This window comes from Solanum verrucosum, unplaced genomic scaffold, assembly GCF_900185275.1.
Source record: "Solanum verrucosum unplaced genomic scaffold, falcon-dt-bn FXZP01000125.1, whole genome shotgun sequence".
Classification (NCBI taxonomy): Eukaryota; Viridiplantae; Streptophyta; class Magnoliopsida; order Solanales; family Solanaceae; genus Solanum; species Solanum verrucosum.
This window is the reverse complement of record NW_026019923.1, coordinates 1,548,437-1,568,725: the sequence shown is the minus strand read 5'-3', so window position 1 is coordinate 1,568,725 and position 20,289 is coordinate 1,548,437. Positions and strand designations below refer to the sequence as shown.

The 20,289-nt window shown below is 28.9% G+C and overlaps 1 protein-coding gene across 1 annotated transcript; it reads left to right on the top strand.

The window, feature by feature from the left end:
- Positions 1-4,403: 4,403 nt before the first annotated feature.
- On the top strand, positions 4,404-6,322 carry LOC125824549 (pistil-specific extensin-like protein). Its single transcript, XM_049503955.1, has 2 exons — positions 4,404-4,619; positions 5,783-6,322. Exons 1-2 carry the CDS (start codon positions 4,457-4,459, stop codon positions 6,145-6,147), a joined length of 528 nt encoding a protein of 175 aa, XP_049359912.1. The 5' UTR covers positions 4,404-4,456; the 3' UTR covers positions 6,148-6,322.
- Positions 6,323-20,289: the final 13,967 nt, after the last annotated feature.

The window sequence follows — 20,289 nt, the reverse complement described above, 5'->3', positions numbered from 1 at the left end:
TTAGTTTTGGGCAAACCAGCTCACATCTTTATATAATGTACAAGATTTTAATATTTTTCAAATTTCATATATTCAATGTTTTTCTAAAACTTATTTATTTATGAATATGATGTAGAATACTATTTGTGAAATGAAATCTACTAATTAATCTATTATTTACTTTAAAAAACCCATTAAAAACACATTACAATTTCGATTTATAAGTAATGTCCTCAAAGAGCATTTTATCATGCTAGGTCATAGTAAATTAAAGTTATAACACGTAAATACGTGTGTACGGAGAATCGTTGCAATCGAAATGATCCAAGGAGACAAGTGCAAAAGAAAGAACAAAAATCTAAAAGTCAAGGTGCATATCAGTCATTTCAACAATAAATAAAAACAAAATAAGAAATTTGAAGTAATAATTGTTCAACATTCTTTCAAAAATTTCCCGAGTTTGTTGTGAAATAAGTGAGAAAAGTTAGTTTTTTTTTTTTTTTGTATATATATGTATATAAGGAAAGTCACTTATCTTTTCTATTTGACTAAAAAAAGTCACCCAAATCGAAAAGTATTTTTTAAACCCAACTAATTTTAATAAAAAATATCAAATCGAAAAGGATAGTTTATTTTATTTTTTAGGATACTTGTTTCCATAATAACAATTAGACAAAAAAAAAGGGATTAACTTGTTAACCACATTTTAAAAAAAAGTAATTAGAAAAATTACCAAAAAGAATTTGGAATGTACGTAGACGGTCTAATTAACTGATCCTAATTTTATTAGGATTATAATTTTTAACTCATTATATATACATGCCCTCTTAAATTTTAGAAAAAAATACTTAGAAAATATTTTTCTTCTCATCGTTAAAAAAGATTCAATGGAAATTTTTGGTTTATGCAAAAAGTTTCAAGAGATGTTCATGAATAAGAACAAGAAAAAACATATAAGTGCCAAGAAATTACAAAAGAAATGCAAGAACACAATTTTTATTGTGTACGTGGGCGAAGAGAAGTTGAAATACGAGGTTCAAAGAAAATATTTGTCTTCTTCTTTTTTCAAGCGATTCATCGATGATTTTCAAGAAGATATTATAATTCGAGACACGAAGAATTTGGAATTTTTTGTGAATAGTTGCACTGTCTATGAATTTGAATATGTTCTTCAATTCAGCAAGATTCAACTTTATCCTTGCGGTCTTTAATACTATGTTTTATTTACCTTTGTAGAAAAAAAAAGAAAAGAAAATAATATGAAAAAATAGCAATATCTGTAACATACGAGATTATATTGTTAATAAAAGTTTATTTCTTCAATTTGTTTTACTTTATTTTAACTTCTTGTTAGAGTTTCAACTATCATGTTCCCCTACCAACTTTTCCATGAATAAAAAATTAAAGTGCTTGAAATTTGCTGGCATTTTTTAAGTTAGTTAGTTTGATTTTGATGAGTTGGCAAAGTATTGATCTCACTAATTCACATGATTATATTTTTTTTAAAAATTGAATTTACGCTCGATTCACGATTCAATATCAAGGTCATAAAATTTGATATTTTTTGAGAAAATTCTATCATGTGAAAGCAATTTTTAATGTAACTTCCGTTTGAGCCATCTCGGTCCGTGCTCCTATGATCATAAAAGCAATGTTGCAGAAAAAGAAGATTTGTTGCAATATAGTAACTAATAGTGATTGAAAAATTCATTGAATTTTCTTGATGAATCGAGAATGCCTGCCTTATTAAGAAAAAAATTTAATTAGTAAAAAAACCCATAAAGAAATTCTTGAAATCGACTAAATCCTTTGACATTAATACTAATTGAGTTATTTCTTCTTCTTCTTCTTCTTTTTATTTGGGCCTTTTTCTTTTTTTGTTAACTGATAATTAATTAACTGTTTCCAAAAACAGACTTTATTCTATTAATCATATACACTTTTTGAAAACCATGGTCCACTTTCTAATTTCTTCATGTGAAGTACATTCCAATGGTTGAAAAAAGTGCTTTCCTGTCCCACAATTTTGCATAATAATTATCATAAATCAAGGTGAAAAAGAGTTTCTTCTACTCATAATATAAATAATAATTTTTTATCAAATCATCTTAAAAAGAGGTCTCTGATTTAAATTCTAAATATAAAATCATTTTTGATAGAAAATATTTTATCTTTAAAGTAAAATTTCTTAGCGCGAATTCATATTATTCGACATCTAAAATAGATATCGATTGTGAACGATAAAAAAATATTGATAATAAATCAAGGAAAGATTATCAAATTACTATGACTTCACGTTGCACCTTATGAATTGTATTTAATTAATATATTGAGACATATTTCCTTTTTGCTTTTGTTTGTTGTCCCACAGTACTTTGCCTAATTTTTAAACTTCATTCCTTTTTTCTTGAGATAAATCGTGTTTATTATAAGGGTATTTAAGTATATTATCATTTTATTTTCTTTAACGTTTCACTTAATTAACCATCAGCGATCAACAATGTTAAATTTGAAAAATAAAATAAAAGGAAAGTTACAAATGACTTATAGAAATCTAAAACATTAAGTATTTTGGAACAATTTTTTTTTTTTAAATTTAAACTTGGTAAATTAGTTTTTAATAAAAAGTATAACATTCTTCTTGAAATAAACTAAAAAAGGTATGATACATAAAATTAAACGGAGAAAGTAATGCTCACTTATAAGATATGAACATTCTAAGCTAGCGTTTGGCCATAGATTTCCAAATATTCTTGGCAAATATTATTTGGTTGAAAATTTGGGTGAAATTTCACCATGTGTTTGGTCATAGTATTTGGGAAATATATTTCACTTTTTAGAAAAATATGATTTATACCCATAAGTTGTAAAAACTATCAAAACTAACCATAAGATTGTATTACAAGTCAATTGGATCTTCGTTGCAACAAATAACAAGTAGTGTCCATGACACTAGAGCAATGTGGTAGTTTGGAGTGAGTGCAACAAGCATCATTCCATACATCGTGAAGTAGACAAAGCACATGACTTTGTTACCCTTAACCGATTGTTCATCATTTTCATCAACAACCATATCATCACTTTCATATTCACTAAATATTTCATCACTACTTTGGTGTTCACGTAAAAAATTATGTAATACAACACAAACAACTACTATAGATGGTGTTTTTGTAAAAGATAAAAGTTTGGTGTAAAATTTCAATTTTCAAAAGATCCCAAATAATGAGATTTGGCCCAAATACTAGAAAAAACTAGTATTTGAAAATTTGGGATATTTGCCAAAAATATTTGCCAAAAAATGACAAATTATATGGACAAACACTATTTGCCAAATTTCCCCGCAAATATTATTTGGGAAGCATAGACAAAAAATTCAAATTTATGCGGTCGGAATTTTTGTCTTTGTAAGATCTCAAATCCTAAATTAATAATATGCATATTAAATGAACATTTTAATTTTTAAGACAAATGCAGATTATTGAGTTCATCTAAATTCATAATTAAAATTTTAGCTTGTCCGAAGTTTTAGTTAAAATTATTTTGTCTAAATTTTAGAATCCAATAAACTAGAATAAAAGACGGTTGACTTAGATCGTGAGAGTCACTCATGGTTTATTCTTTTGTGTGAGTTTAATTACTTTTATTTTTTTTGATAATCCAAATTATAATCAAATAATTAAAATTATCTGTGGGATAAAAAAATTACCAAATATCTAAGAGTTATTCTTTTAATATACCTCTAGAAACAGCAATAATTTATGTTGTTAGCTGTTTCTTTTATTTCAATTTATGTAATATAATTAAACGATACAAAGTTTTAAAATTTAAAACTTATCTCTTAAAACTTGTGGGATCTTAAACGCTCTATAAATTAAATGAGTTAATTAATAAGCGAAGTCATGATCATTGGCGGAGTCATGAGTGAAGATTATGGTTTCAATCGAGATTTTCATCATTTTAAGTTATTAAGTTCTAAATTAATAAGTTAATCAGATCAATAATGAACTTTTTAAGACGAATGCAAAGTTTAAACCTTTCAAACCTATTCCATTCAACTGAACTCGTAACCTACACTCTAGCTAGCTCCCCTATGATTACATGACATAATATTTGTATGACTTAAAAACATTCATTAAAAATAAAATAAAAATTTAAAATTAAATTATTTTCAAATATAAAAATGTATTATAACTATTTTAAAAAAAATATACTAATAAAAAAATAAATATCACATAAATTGAAATACCAGAATATTAAATTAATACACCATTCACATAGAAAGAAGCGTTTAGGTGTAATGCAAAATTATGGTTTGCACGTCATAAGTAGTGACCTTCCATGACATATATAACTCTTATTAAAAAATTCTTTTAAAAATTATGTAAATACCACTATATATATATATAAATTCATAAACATACATGTTATCTTTTATCTTTGAACAAATATTCTTTAGAGAAATTAAGTGAGAATTATGAAAATGAAGATTGTTTTCATAGCCTCATTGATTTTGGTGTTTTCTAATTTTATTGAAGCCTCAGATGGAATGGATGTTATGCATATTGCTGGCAAAGTTCTTTGCCAAGATTGTACTCAAGGATGGAATGAATGGGTTGATGGTGCCAAAGCCATCAAAGGTATGTAATTTATCGTGATAGATTCTGAATTTAGACGTTACGAATTTTGAATTAATTCAAAGAATAGGTACATAAATCATAAGTGTATATTTAACTCTATCGTCTACGTGATTTTCTTAACACTATCTATGTGGGGCGAACGCAAAATATAAAATTAAACATTATCTATATGGGGCGGATAAATTCAGGGGCGGCTCAATGTTATTGGGGGCCTAAAGCAAAATTTTAGTTTGAGGCCTAAATTATAAACAAACTTCATATATGTATTTATTCAAAAAAATATATTTTTCTTACACTATTTAGATGAAAATTATTAGTATTTAAATTGTTTTTTCAGTTATTAGTTTTAGGTAAGATTTTATCAATTCAACATTAAAAAACATCCTTTCAGTGAGGCAATTATTATATGAATTGTTAACATAATTCTATAAGTAATAAGTTGACAAATATTAAATAAAGATAAGAGTTAGAACCATAAAATTTGACTCAAAAAGTTGATGACTTGGTATACCCCATTTTAATATGCTTGTAGTAATGCTTGAAACTAAAGTTTAAAAAGAAATAAAAAAGAATTTGTAATTCACTTCGTTCAACACTCTTCACTATTGATTGTTATTTTTAACAAAGTACAAAAAATGCAAAAGTGGATAAAATAATATATTTTTTAAAATATACTTTTTATAATAAATAATTAATTTTTTCTATAAAAATTTTAACACATAGTTTATTCTTAATAAAAATTTGGGCCCCTAAAATTTGAGGCCTAAGGCAAAAGCCTTATTTCCCAAAGCATAGAGCTGGCCCTGGGCGGATTGAAAATATCAATTTATGCTATGGGGATGAATTGAAGTGCATAACATTAGAGTTGTGTGAATTGTATTATGACCCATTGGTTAACTTATTTTTACTTATTATATTAAAATTTGAAAATTTAATATAAATAGTTGTTCACTCAAAAAATTATCGGCAAATGTATAATATATGTATATATTATGTATATCGGCGAGAGGTTATAAATATTTTTGGCCGAACAACCAACCCCTTAATGCTTGAGCAACGACATACAATAACTTATTTATAAATTCGACCCATTTTGACCCGTCTTGTCACACTTAACATATAAGATCACATTCATTTTGTAACTTGCATCGAATCTTATGCAGGTAGCATAGTATCTCTGACGTGTCTGGATGAGAGAAGAAGAGTGATGTATTACGGAAGTGACCTCACGGATGAAGCTGGAATTTTTGACTTAATTGTTAACCAAACTTGTCATGGCAAAACAATTAAGCCACAAAATTGCTTTGTGAGATTGGTTTCTTCACCTGACCCTGTTTGCAATATTGCCACCGACTTCGCCGGAGGAAAATCCGGTGTAAAGCTCCACCGTCCGACGGTGGTTTACCGGGACTTGCTCAAATATGTGCTTAGCCCTTTCTACTACACAACTCCCATGTGTGATGAACCTAATATTAATGATGATGATAATTTGGAGACTAATGATGATAAAAATCAAAACAACTATTAAACTAAGTTCTAGATTTTTTTTTAAAATTTTAATGTTTGTTTTAAATTTCCCATTTTGCAAATGGAAAATAACAATTTATCTATGTTGGATGAGTTGATAATTTTATTTTGTACTATTAATTACGTGCAAAGGACATATATAAGTTTTAATTATAAAGTCTCTCTTAGTTTCAACTATATATATTCTTTATTAAAGAATTTCTAGAAAAAACAATATATTAAAAAAAAGATGAGGAACAACAACTAGCAACATAGCATGATTGACAAGAAGTTGAGGTTGAATGTGGTGTGAATATTTATTTGCTTTTCATTCTCTTAGTTTATTTTTGTTAATCATTAAAACTCTTTATCAATCATTAAAACGATAAATATGTACTCTTATGCCTCAACAATATATAATTTTCAAGACAGTTTAAGCTTGATAATTTGTGATCTCGTTTGGTATTGCTACGCGCTTTTTTATTAAAGAATTTCTAGAAAAAAAACTATATATTAGAAAAAAAGAAGATGAGAGCAACAACTAGCAACATAACATGATTGACAGAAAAGTTGAGGTTGAATGTTCTGTGAATATTTGTTTGCTTTTCATTCTCTTTATTTTGTTAATCATCAAAACACTTTGTCAATCATTAAAAAGATAAATATGTACTCTTATTCCCCAACAATATATAATTTTTAGGGCAGTTTAAGCTTGATAATTTGTAATCTCGTTTGGTATTGCTACGCACAATAACGTGGTACATCCAAAATTAAATTTGTTATCTCATTTATACCATGTTTGTTTAGCCGTATAAATTATACCGCCAATCAAATATTCAGGACTATAATCTTGAGATACTTTAGTCTGCATACCAGTTTAATTTATACCTAATTGAAAGCAGAAACCTAAGAAATTGGTCAATTGGAGTGTACAAGTTAGGCAAATGGTAAGTTTGAAGCCGTAGATATATGGTAGAATAATACGTATTATATACGTCTCTCTAATGTTTATATGTTGTCGGCCCTAAATTCCAGTTCCAATGTTAGGTTTGGTGCTTTTCTAACGTAACAACAAATATTTATTACTTAGTGTGGAAGATATTCTTAATATCTATTTGTCGGAACTCTTAAAAATGTTGACGCATTGTGTTGGATCCTCCAAAAAATGTATTATTTTTAAAGGATTCAATTCCAAACACACATCCTTTGATATTTTTAAAAAGTCTGAGCAAAATAACTTAATACTGAAAGATAAATATTTCGAATTATGTTTTTTCTTTCCTTAAAGCATATTATTGAAGCGAATATCTTTAAGGAAAATGTGAAAAAGGAAATTCTTAGGTAACTCAAATGGTGCGTCCGCGTTGTCAAACAACAGTACCTCTAAGTTGGTTAAATTCTGCAGCAAACTTATGACTGTTGTTCGGCCAACTAGAAAGTAATTCCAGGAGAGGTCAAAGTGAAATCAACTTAGACAACGCGGACGCACCATTTGAAGGATCCAACACGAGTTTGATAACATTTATTGGAGAACTTGAGCAACATGGATCAATTATTGGTTTTTGATTTGTGAATAAGCTAAATCGATAATCAAATCAATAAGATATCTATTATCGATTTTTAGTTAATTGATTTTTGATCCTTCACGATTCAACTTTTAGTTTAGCCGATAAGAAGATGTTCATATAATCATATACGCACGGTGTTCACAAAAATACAAATAATAGTAATAAATTGAGAATTTATATCGAAAAGAAAGAATATCGCAATAGAAAGAGAGTGATACTAATTTGTGTTGCCCTATCTCGGAAAGTAATATTAAATTTTTAAAATTATGATTGATAAAATATTAAAATAATCGTGCACACTTATATGCAAAAGATCTACGTCTTCCACTTAATCTTCCGGGCAAACCAACTAACATCTTTATATACTGTACAAAAATTTAATATTTTTCAAATTTCATATATTCAATGTTCTTTCTAAAACTTATTTATTTATGAATATGATGTAAAATATTATTTGTGAGATGAAATCTACTAATTAATCTATTATTTACTTTTAAAAACCCAATAAAAATACATCACAATTTCAATTTGTAAGTAATGTCCTCAAAGAGCATTTTATCATAATACGTATATATATGGTAGAATAATACGTATTACATACGTCTCTAATGTTTATATGTTGTTGTAGGGGCGGCTCTAATAAATCGGTGGCCTAAAGCAAAATCCGAATGGAGGCCTTAAATTCGAATATATATTTTTTATGAAGTTTATTATAGCCAATTATTTAATCTTTCTTGAGACATAGTACTCATAATTTGTCAAACTTCTATTACTTCTTTGCTTTTTTATGAAAAAAATATATTTTCTACAAATTATACGCGATATTTAAAAAAAATAATATGTATAACCTATTGTATTTTTAAAAAATGAGGCCGCTCAAATTTTGAGGCTGCGGTACTTTTTTTTCAAAGCTGTAGAGCCGCCACAATATTGTTGTCGTCCCTAAATTCTAGTTCCAATGTTAGGTTTGGTGCTTTTCTAACGTAACAACCAATATTTATCACTTAGGGCCCGTTGGCCATGCGATATGGTATCATGATATGGTATTATGATATGGAATCATGAGATGAAATTGAAGGTTTGTTTGGACATGCGATATATAATTTTTGTGTTGTATATTTTCTTATAAACAAAAAAATCCCATAAATTGTAAAACTATTAAAATAACCCCAATTTTTTATTCAATCTTATCAAATAAATAAAAAATTATAAAATTGCATAATAAATTATTACAAAATTATTTGTTCTCCACTTAAGTAATTGTTTTATCTAACTTTAATTTAATAAAAAAAATTGAACATAAATTGTAGCGTACTAGTCTTTAATATAATCCTCCCACATAGTACAAACAATTTTCTCACGTTAAACTTGCATTTCTCGATCATGTGACCGACAAGACGAACCAACATTGTTACTTTGAGCCATTTGTTGGTCAATATCCTCCGCAACTATATCTTCATGTTCATAGACCATAAATATTTCATCACTACTTTGATATTTTCGCAAATAATTATGTAACACTGCACAAGCTATGACAATTTTCACTTGTGTATCAATATCTTAATGATTCATGCTTTGTTTCAGTATTCTAAATCTATTTTTTCAAGCTCCAAAAGTCTGTTCAATCACATTGCGTAGAGATGAATGCCTATAATTAAATAGTTCTTTGACATGTTGAGACTCTCTTTCACTTTCTCGATAATCTTGCAAATGATAGCGTAGTCCTTTGTATGAAACTAAAAATTCTTTTGTGTTTCGGAAACCAGCATCAACAACATAATATTTATCTACCAAAAAACATTTTATAAAGAATTACAAAAAGCACATGTGACGTAAATGAGACAGTTTTGTGTAAATAAATAATATTTATTTTAAGGATGTAATTTAAAGTTACCATGTGGCGGAAATATGTAACTAAATACTAATAACTTACACATAAAATATAAATGTGCACTTATTAAGGCCATAAAATAAATTTATTAATGTGATTGAAATTTTAGCTTAAACCAAGGCCAAAATCAAGTATTATGTCGAATTTTGGAATGTACACAAGTCATAGTTTTTGGTTGTATAAATGTTGGTGCTATCTTACTAATAGCCTCGGCAACTATTTTAATATGCCGGTTAATTGTTTCAAGTGAATGTTGAAAAGTTCACAATCGTGAGGTGTGAGTTAAAATGACTATATGTGGGTGAGAATAATAAATTTTATGTCGGTGAGAATAATAAATTTTAAAAAGTAATGATGTGATCATAAATTTTATTTACATATGAAACAAATGGTTAGTAGATATAAATGTGAGGTTGACTTAAAAATTATATTTTTTAAATAGATCCAGACGGCTTCTAAATGATAAGTAAAAATAAACTAAGAGAGTATTTTAAACTCTGAATTTCAATTTATTCTTTTTCAAGTAAAATAATACCATAAAAAATAAACAAAAGTATAATTGAAGACATCCAGGTTTTTATATGCTGATATTGGTCAATATATAATCAATAAAATGTAAAGATTGCAGAGAATCCAATAATGTAGATTTACTGAAGGTAAGGTTTTTTAGGGAATAAATAAGAAATTAGATAGGACTTTTAAACTTCAGTTTTTTTTGAAAGAGACATTTCTGGTCCAATCAAAATTAAATTGGTTTTTTCTCTTTTACCGTTGAGTGAAGGTGAGATGAAAATATATACGAATAAACGGGTCTTAAATATTGCTGCACTTAAAATATATACTCCTTTGATTTTTTTTAAAAATGACCTAATTTATTAAGTTATTTTTTCTGTCTAAAAAATTTTATACATGTGAATTTTTGAGAGTCAACCAATTTTTTCCGTCTCTCTTCTATATACATACTATATATGTAATATAATAATAATAATAATAATAAGAAAATATAGTAAAAATATTTTTCAATGAAAAAGAAATATTTTGGGCTTCAAAATTCTGAAGCCCATAATAAAATAAAACCCTACCTACCTACCTACCTATTCCCAAAATCCATCTTCTTGGATTCTCTGTTTTTTCTGAAAAAGCTGCGTAGTTAATTTCAATCAAAATTAAAGTAGTCATGTTAGGTCCAATCACATAAAAAGTTTGTTTTTAACGAGGCGTTTTTTACGGTAAACGAACAAAATAGTTTTAAAATACTACGAAGTTAACTAGGTATTAAAATAAAAAAGTACTTAATACATATACATAAAGGCGGGGTGGGCTTAAGTTAATTTTTAGAAAAAGAAAAGTAGTGCAAAATAAATAAATAATAAAACGCACGGAAGTATTGTAGGTTAAGTTCAGAAAAGAAGTACAATCACAAGCCGTAGACTATTTGTAAACCTAATCTCTTCATCTTACTTGTCTCTCTCTCTCCCTCTCTTTCTCTCAAAAAAACACATCTTTTCTCTCCCAGATCTAGCCAATTAATAGATCTAGATGAACGCTGATGTTTTCCATTGACAAGCAAAAACAATCCACGGTATGTCCATTGTTAATCTCTAATTTTCTTTTGATTTTAATGGTTGATTCTCTGTTTATTATTGTTTTTGATCTTTTAATTTTTTGCTTCTTCTCAAATCCAATGAATGTTTCTGGAATTTCAAAAAGAAAAAGAAACAAGAAAGTGTTTTTTTTTAACCAAAACAAGAGTCAATTTTTAATTCTCCGACGAAGTACCAATTTTTTTTGTTTAATTTTTGATGCATACTTACTACCATAAAGATTGAATCTAATTTTTTTATATTTGAAATAATTAGTCGGTTGTTGAGATTTGTTTTGTTTTGGATCCAAACTTGTTTGCAATTTAAAACTAAGAAATCAATATAGATGGAATTCACTTCCTTACTTGCAGACACAAACACATGAATTCACTTCACAGTCTACTGTGTTGTTAACACATGTCTACACAGGCATTCACTTCACAAGACTGTAAATACTGTAAAGATTAATTCAGAATGAAATCGAAATAGTTATGTAAATAGTTCCTAACACATGTCTATACAGGAATTCACTTCACTTCACAAGTCTGTAAATACTCTAAAGAGTAATTCAGAATCCAAAACATTACAATTATTTTTGTAATCCAGAATCAGTCTTAACCAAAACATACTTGAACTCTAGTGGTAGTTCATGAGTCTGTAAATACTGTAAAGAGTAATTCAGAATCCAAAACATTACAATTATTTTAGTAATCCAGAATCAGTCTTAACCAAAACATACTTGAACTCTAGTGGTAGTTCATGAAATTCTTTTTGGTCATCTTCTGATGGTTGTTGTTCTTCTGATGCTTGCTGAGTTTCTTATGCTCCTCCTTCATCTGTCTCCTTTTTTCTTCCCTTGCCGCCTTTTCTTTTTCTGTCTTCAACTGAAACAAATTGAACTATTAGAATTATCAACAATACGCATATATATGAAAAAGAGTTTCTGAAACAATTGAACTGTAAGGATTACCAACAATACACATATATATGAAATTGAGATTATGGCTGTTTTGGCTGCTGTGGACATGAATACACTACCTACAAGTGGGTCACTTCATTATTAGGATTGACCATCAATCTCCTTGAACAAAAAATCACTACTCTACTAAGGGCTTACTATTACTGGGATTGGACTATAAAGTCTAATAAAAGAAGGGAACTGAAAATAGAGTAGCTGACCCTTTTATCTAGAAGGGGTGAGGATACCTCTTTATATCACCACTGCTGATCCTATTTGGATGCAGCAAATTGCTTCTAGCTATGAGGAAGACCTTATAGCTAATACACTTTTATTGGAGTTTATTACCAACCCTTCCCGACTACTCAACTACTTGTTACATCAAGGTATTATCAGAAAGGACCAGAAAATTTTTGCGGGCAGATTTGCACAACTTAGATCCCTCATTTTGGATGCCCTACATCAATCTCCGTTGGGCGGTCACTCAGGGCAGTTGGGTACTTGTAATAGAGTGCAAAAGTTGTTTTGTTGTGTCCCAACATGAAGAAGATTGTGGGGTACCCTTCTAAGAACTATGTAGCATTTTTCATGCTCGCATTAACTTAACATTTTTATTTTACCTTGCAGGCCGTCTTGTGCTCCTTAAATTGTTCATAACTTGTGGTTGAGTCAAATCTCTTTTTGTAGTTCTCACACAGGTATGTCATCTGTAGACAACAAACTAAAGATCATTCTAAATGCCTATACTAATATGTAGTTTAAAATAATAAATGTTGCAGAAATCTTAAAAACTTAAAATTAATCATGCGTTTAAAATAATTATTGTTACAGACACATTTAAAGTAATTACTGTTATTATCATGCACAAACTAGAAGTAACAAGTATTAGCAGAAATCTTAAAGCTCAAAACTAATCATGCGTTTAAAGTAATTACTGTTGTTATTATCAAAGCACAAACTAGAAATATTAAGTGTTGCAGACACCCTGAAACTCAAAATTAATCATGCATTTAAAGTAGTTACTGTTATTATCAAAAATAAATTAGAAATAATGTGTTGCAAAAATCCAAAACTCAAAATTATTCATGCATTTGAAGTAATTATATAAATTTATAAGTATATGTCTGATTCAAATAATGCGATATTTTGAATTTCAGCTAGAGTTCCATAACACAGATGGAGATATAAATGCAACAAAACACGGAATTCACCACAACAGAGATGGAGATATAGACACAATTCAAATTATTCTACAATGTTTATTGATTGCAGTGCAAAACAACTTCATAAAGAGTTTTTGAAATTAAAAAATGACTATTATTTTCCAGCCATAACTAGTATTAGCAATTAATATATATAATCCATTTAATACCATTTTATTTTTATAAAAGTTAAAATATTAATTTATAATATATAGGCCAAATTCGTCAATTATTACAAGTACATATCCTAAACAGTAAATAACCTGAACCCTAAGGACCAATCTGAAACAATTACATTGGGTTTATCAACAGTAAAAGAACCCTAATTCTAGGCGGTGAATACCAAAACAACATGCGGCGTGGTGAGAAAAAATCCAAATCCACAATAGGTGTCTTCATCCCTCTCATTCGACCCTTGATTTAATTGGATTTTGTAACAGTAAATTCTTTAAATGCTTGTTGGATATATAATCAATCGCTAAATGCAATGATTTAATTGTTTTTCGTAACAGTAATTGCTTTAAATGCTTGTTGGATATATATTCAATCGCTAAATGCATTGATTTAATTGATTTTCGTAACAGTAATTGCTTTAATGTTCGTTGGATATTGTGCTTGATAATAACAATAATTACATTAAATGCGTGTTAAATATTGTGCTTGCTTATATCTGTAACATTAATTACTTTAAACGCATGATTAATTGTGTTTTGGGGTTTCTGCAACTTCAAATGAGTTTGATAGATTTTGTAACTTGTTGAACATTGTGCTTGATAATAACAGGAATTACTTTATATGCGTGTTAAATAATGTGCTTTATAATATCTGAAATATTAATTACTTCAAATGCATGATTAATTTTGAGTTTTAGGGTTTTTGCAACTTCAATTTGAGTTTGATTGATTTTGTAAGAAAACTTAAAAAGGCATGATTGTGTTTAATTTTGTAACAATAATTGTTTAAATGTGGTTGACCGTCTCTATAACAATAATTAATTTAAATGCAGGTTAATTATGTGTATAATGGTTTCTGTGGCATATTTGTTTAATTGTATTCGACCGTCTCTTAAACAATAGTTACCTTAAATGCAGGGTTAATTATGTGTTTAACGCTTTCTGTACCAATAATTACTTTAAAAGTATGTATAATGGTTAAGGTGACATGTTACTCGATGGAAATTGCTGAATTCTGTTTAGTTGCGTCTATATCTCCATCTCTGTTGTGGTGAATTCTGTGTTTTGTTCCGTTTATATCCTCATATGTATTATGGAACTCTGGCTGAAATTCAAAATATCACATTATTTGAGTCAAATATATACATATAAATTTATATAATAACAGTAATTACTTTAAATGCATGATTAATTTTGAGTTTTTGGATTCTGCAACACATTATTTCTAGTTTGTTTTTGATAATAACAGAAACTACTTTAAATGCATGATTAATTTTGAGTTTCAGGGTTTCTGCAACACTTAATATTTCTAGTTTGTGCTTGATAATAACATTAATTATTTTAAACGCATGATTAATTTTTAACTTTAGGGTTTCTGCTAATACTTGTTACTTCTAGTTTGTGCTTGATAATAACAGTAATTACTTTAAATGTGTCTGTAACAATAATTATTTTAAACGCATGATTAATTTTAAGTTTTTAAGGTTTTTGCAACATTTATTATTTTAAACTACATGTTAGTATAGGCATTTAGAATGATCTTTAGTTTGTTGTCTACAGATGATAGTGGTTTTATGGTGGTGTTCATTGAAGAAGAAACAATTGAATGGTATGGAGAATTTTAGTCAAAATTAGACATGACACAAGTGTGATACACCTCCCATTGTGAAAGTGATGCAACACGTCTTAGGGGTAAAAATTTCACTATTTAGTAGTAGAGGTGTGTAATAGGTTACCACATTAGTTTAACCGTGTAACTGACTTTTTGAGACAAGTTCAGCGTAAATTTATGCCTTTTCCCTTTAAAATGCAAGTGGAAGTCTTACTACACTTTGTCTCAAACCATCTAATACAACTATGAATAAACTCTTGGGTCACAACCCATACAATGGTCTGAAAACATGCAAGTAAAAGACATAATGGAAATAGTGGTTTTGTCCTCGAAGCTATGACGACTCGCAAAGTCTTCTACTCCGTGCTCCTTGAAAACCTATCCTCAAGAATGAAACTCAATCTCCAAACCTTACATTTGATTAGAATGTAGGCAAAGTATGTGTTAGTACAAAATGTACTAAATATGCTAGCTAGCACAACATCATAAGAGTATCTCAAAAATGGTTAGTCAACATAAGACATAAGCATAAGAGATAATAAATGGTCATGTGCATAATCTCTAACATAAGCATCATAAGGCATAATTAATGAGCATAAGAGATACAACATGTTCCTGGCATAGTCTTTACTTGGACCTTCTTATTAACATTCTTCAACCCTTAGTCTTTCGTATTATAAGAGAACTACTTCACAAGCCACCTCAAAGCATACTTGTGCAATGCATGAATTACATCCCATAATACCATTCAAGCTAAGTACCCCTTTTTAGTTATTCTTGGGCATAGTCCACATTCATAATCAAGACTTAGGTTTTCATATCATAAGAACACTATGCTCCAAAGTAACCTCAAGATACACTTGTGCAATGCATGAATGACATTCCATAATACCACCAAGCTAAGCATCCCTTTTTGGTCAGCTCAAACATAGTCTCTATACCTAGTCAAGTCTTAGGCTTTCATAAGTAACTTCAAGTCATACTTGTGCAATGCAGGAATGACATCCCATAATACTATCCACACTAAGTAATACTTTTGGCCATCATACTAATCACCTTAGGATCTTGTCATTTAGCTTAACTCTCATGACTTTAGGAATCTCTCACTTTTAGTCAATGCTAACAATTTGGAAGGCAACTATAGTACAACCATATCTAAACATAAATTTTATAAGAGGACACTTTCTTGATTAACCCTAATTCATACTTGTGCGATGCTTGAATGACAGCCCATACTACCAATCATACTAAGTACAACCTTTAGGTTCTTATACTCTTACTTTTTGGTTGGAAATTGATCTAATCTCTCTCTTTAAACCTTGGAACACTATGAGGTACTTCCTTAGGCACATCTTAGTCCATTAGTAGGTTGAACCCTATGAGACACTTCTTTAAGCATGTCTAAATTCATTAATTTAGATGGACCCTATGAGATACCTCTTTAAGCATATCTAAGTCCATTTAATGCTTTTTGAACACTTGGAGATACTTCTTTAGGTATGTCTTAGTTCATTGGATATGGAGATTGCTACTAAAATGCTTAACTTAACTATGTGAAAGTTTCCATCTCATAAGACCTAGCTTTGGGAAAACCCACACTTTACTACGTAAGAGTTCCCCTTTACCTTGGATAGTCCTCACATCAATTAGGTGTGGTTCTGCTTTCAACTTGGAGCCCGGACCCTACCACTCCATCTCATTGTCAATATCCACTTGGGGCTAAGCATATACCTCCAAGATTTCACTATTAAGCCTTACTTAACATTCATGTTTCATGGAAGAGTGTCCTTGACAATTCATCCATGTTCAAGTGATCTCATCACTTTATACATTCAAGCATTTATAAGGTAGGTTAGGTGAGTATAGGTCTTTCACCACAATTCTACCTATTAGACTCTAGTCATCACATTAGCTTTACTCTTAAAAGCCCTAATGATTCCCCTTCATAACCACAAGCCCTATTCTCAATCATTACTACTCAAGATCCATCATGTTTATTAAGATCTAGTTCAATTCATGTTTGTATGCTTATATTCTTTAATAATTACTACTCATAACATCAGTCTTAGATGATCACTTATTAACCTTCAATTCCATCTTTCCTGGCATAAACCCACATAACTCAAATTCATCAATTAAACTAAGGTTAACCATGGAAATCACATAAATTCATCATAATATCACAATTCAATACTAAATCGACCATAACCAAGTATTATCCAACCAATTGGAATCATACCCTACTAAATCCATACATTGAAAGAAACGTCCCTAGCTTAGATTGGGGTTCTTCTTCACAAATAGGGGAAATTTGCGGGGTTCTATGGATGTAATAATCGATAGATGAATGAGCTAAACATACCTTGACTCAAAGCTTTCACAAAACTTGCAACAATGAAGGAATTTCGACCTAGGTTTTGCTTCTCTTCTTCTTCTTCTTTTCTTCTAGAGAGAGAATTTCTTGAGAGGAAGTTGAGTTCTTAGATGAATTAAAATAATGATCTAATTAGAGGTCTATTAGATATTTATAAGGGGTCTTATTACTATTAAAATGTCCCCACATAACCCCAAACTAATTACCAACTAACCCCTAAGTCCCCAATTTAAAATAAAATTTCTCAAACTGCCCCCACCCATGAGACCACGGCCCGCGGATCGTGCTGGTCAAGTGTGGATGGGTTCTGGGGGTGTACATTTCAGGCCTTGACCCACGACCCCCACCTACGGGGCGTGAGTCCCAACCATATGTGGCTCTTATTGGGCAGTTTTAGGGGTTGTTTTGGGGTCCTCCTCAAGGACCCATTTGGTTGGTCATTGGGGAGTCGTACCTTGAAGTTTAACCCCTAAAAAACCTCCATTCTAAGTTCGGGAACTCATTTTACGAACTTAACCCTCCTATCAAACTCTAAAACTCTCAAACTAGGCTCTAGAACTCTCTAGTTAAGCTTACTAGTTTTCAAGATATTACATGTGGTCCTTGGAATAATTTTTTCTTAAATAAAAAAGGAAATACATAAAATTATAAAGTTCTTTGTTTATTTTGTGTCCAATAATTACATTTAGATCTTATTAAATTCGAATTCAACCATTATATATTTCATTTTGAAAAGTTGGGTCTAATAATTTTTTATCATTTCCAAAGATTCCAATCCGAAATTTCTTATTAAGGATGGAGAGATTTCGAATTATCTCATCATAATTCAGGTCGATAGAAAAGTAAGAGAAGAGGAGTTGTTATTGTGTGAATGAAGAGAAGTTATGGCTAGTAAAAATCCAATATGAACCAAAAAGATTGAAGGAAATCGAATATAATCGCAAGGGGATAATATTGGACCTTTGGTCCATAAATTATTGATAGCTACTTCTTTTGGTTCTTATCAAATTGGTTTAAAATGATTAAATTTTTGAAATTATTATTTTAAATTATAGAGTAATAGTACAATTTTAACATATTAATTATTAAATACTCTATTCTAAATTATAGAGTTATAGTACAATTTTAACATGTTAATTATTAAATATTTTATTCTAAATTATAGAGATGTAATACAATTTTAACATGTTAATTATTATATACTCCTATGTCTTTAGTGGTTTAGATTTGTATCTCTGAGTTAACCTCTACCCTGTCTATAAGATTTCTTGTGTTTAGAACTTGAGTTTGTGTCTCTGCTTTAAAGTGGAAAATCTCATTCATTTCATCATACTCTATTGTAATCGATAATATGCCTCGATTAGAAATGAAATAAGATTAATATTATTGAAGAATCAAGCATGTAGTAACTTAATGCCTTTATTAAATTAAAATGATGATTTCTTTTAACCTTAATGATATGTGTTGTCTTTAGTTTGTTATTTTTCTTTCCATTGCTCTCATCGGTGAAATCATAAGTTACGGTGAAATCTATGTTACGATAGGGACAAAATTGAGGTTTAAAGGATTCGTCTAATTAATTTTGCATGTGTTCTTATAGTTTCACCCAACTCAAAATTGCATGATTGAATCTTGAAAAATAAATCGTATTTGTTAGAAAACAGAGAGTGTTATCTTTCAAACAATTTTTTTCTATATAATTCTAAATTATTCAAATTTCAAAATAAGTAATACTTAATGAAAAGTTAAAAGTTAAAAATTAAAAATTAAAAATGTAGGAGCAGTTTAAAATTATAGTGATTTTAACTTTAGTTGTCATGAAATGATACCATTAGAAGTTTGTAATGAAGTCGTAATCATACACTTTCAACGTCCAATATTCTTCTAAAAAGTAGTAATTAAAGATTTCTTTTATATGTATTCTTCACCCAAATAATATTTAATTTATCTTTTCTATGATTATTGAATATCTCTGTTTTGATGGTGGAATTCAACAAAATAACCTAGTAACTTGAGGAAAATGATGCTTTCATATCTTTTGATTATAGGAAAGCGGCATATATCAGGGTAGAGACTGCTTATTATTTATTAAGAATACAAAACTCTGCTAGTAAAGTGTAACACAATGTATAAAGTTAAAACATGTTTGGTGCTTAAAAGGTTAAAATATTAGTAAAAATGACTTTTAAATTTTGTAATTTTAAATTAAAAATATATCATATGTATAATATATCAAAAATATCACTTGAATCTTATAACGAAAAATGAATTAAGAAATTATAAGATGTGGAGTCAAATTTTTGAAATTCAAACAACCCATCAATTAAAAATCTGAAGTTCTCCGTTTATAAGTGTTCGGTCTCTCACTGGTTAGAGTTATTTAGAAATTAGTATATTCGGAGATTAGATATTCTATTTTTACTCCTAAAAATTAATAATACATAAATTAACTCATACTTATTTTATTTATGTCGGATTGTAAAATAATAACTAATCACCATACTTGATGTGCTGATTTTTGAGAAATTGAAAAGGATGTCATGGGAAAGAAAATCAGTTTTTTTTTTTTTTCTTTTTAATAATGGGTTGTAGCATATTTTACTATTTATTAGATAAATTTTGATCGAGAAATTATTGCACGTCTTTGTCGCTATTTACTTGGAAATATTCAAAACAAATTACTCTTATTATATTTATTAAACAAAATAAAAAATATATATGAAATAGACAGATTAATGCAGAATGAAAGAGATGGTATTTCAAAAGCCTGTGATAATTTTTTTTAAAATTTTTTTCCTATGGA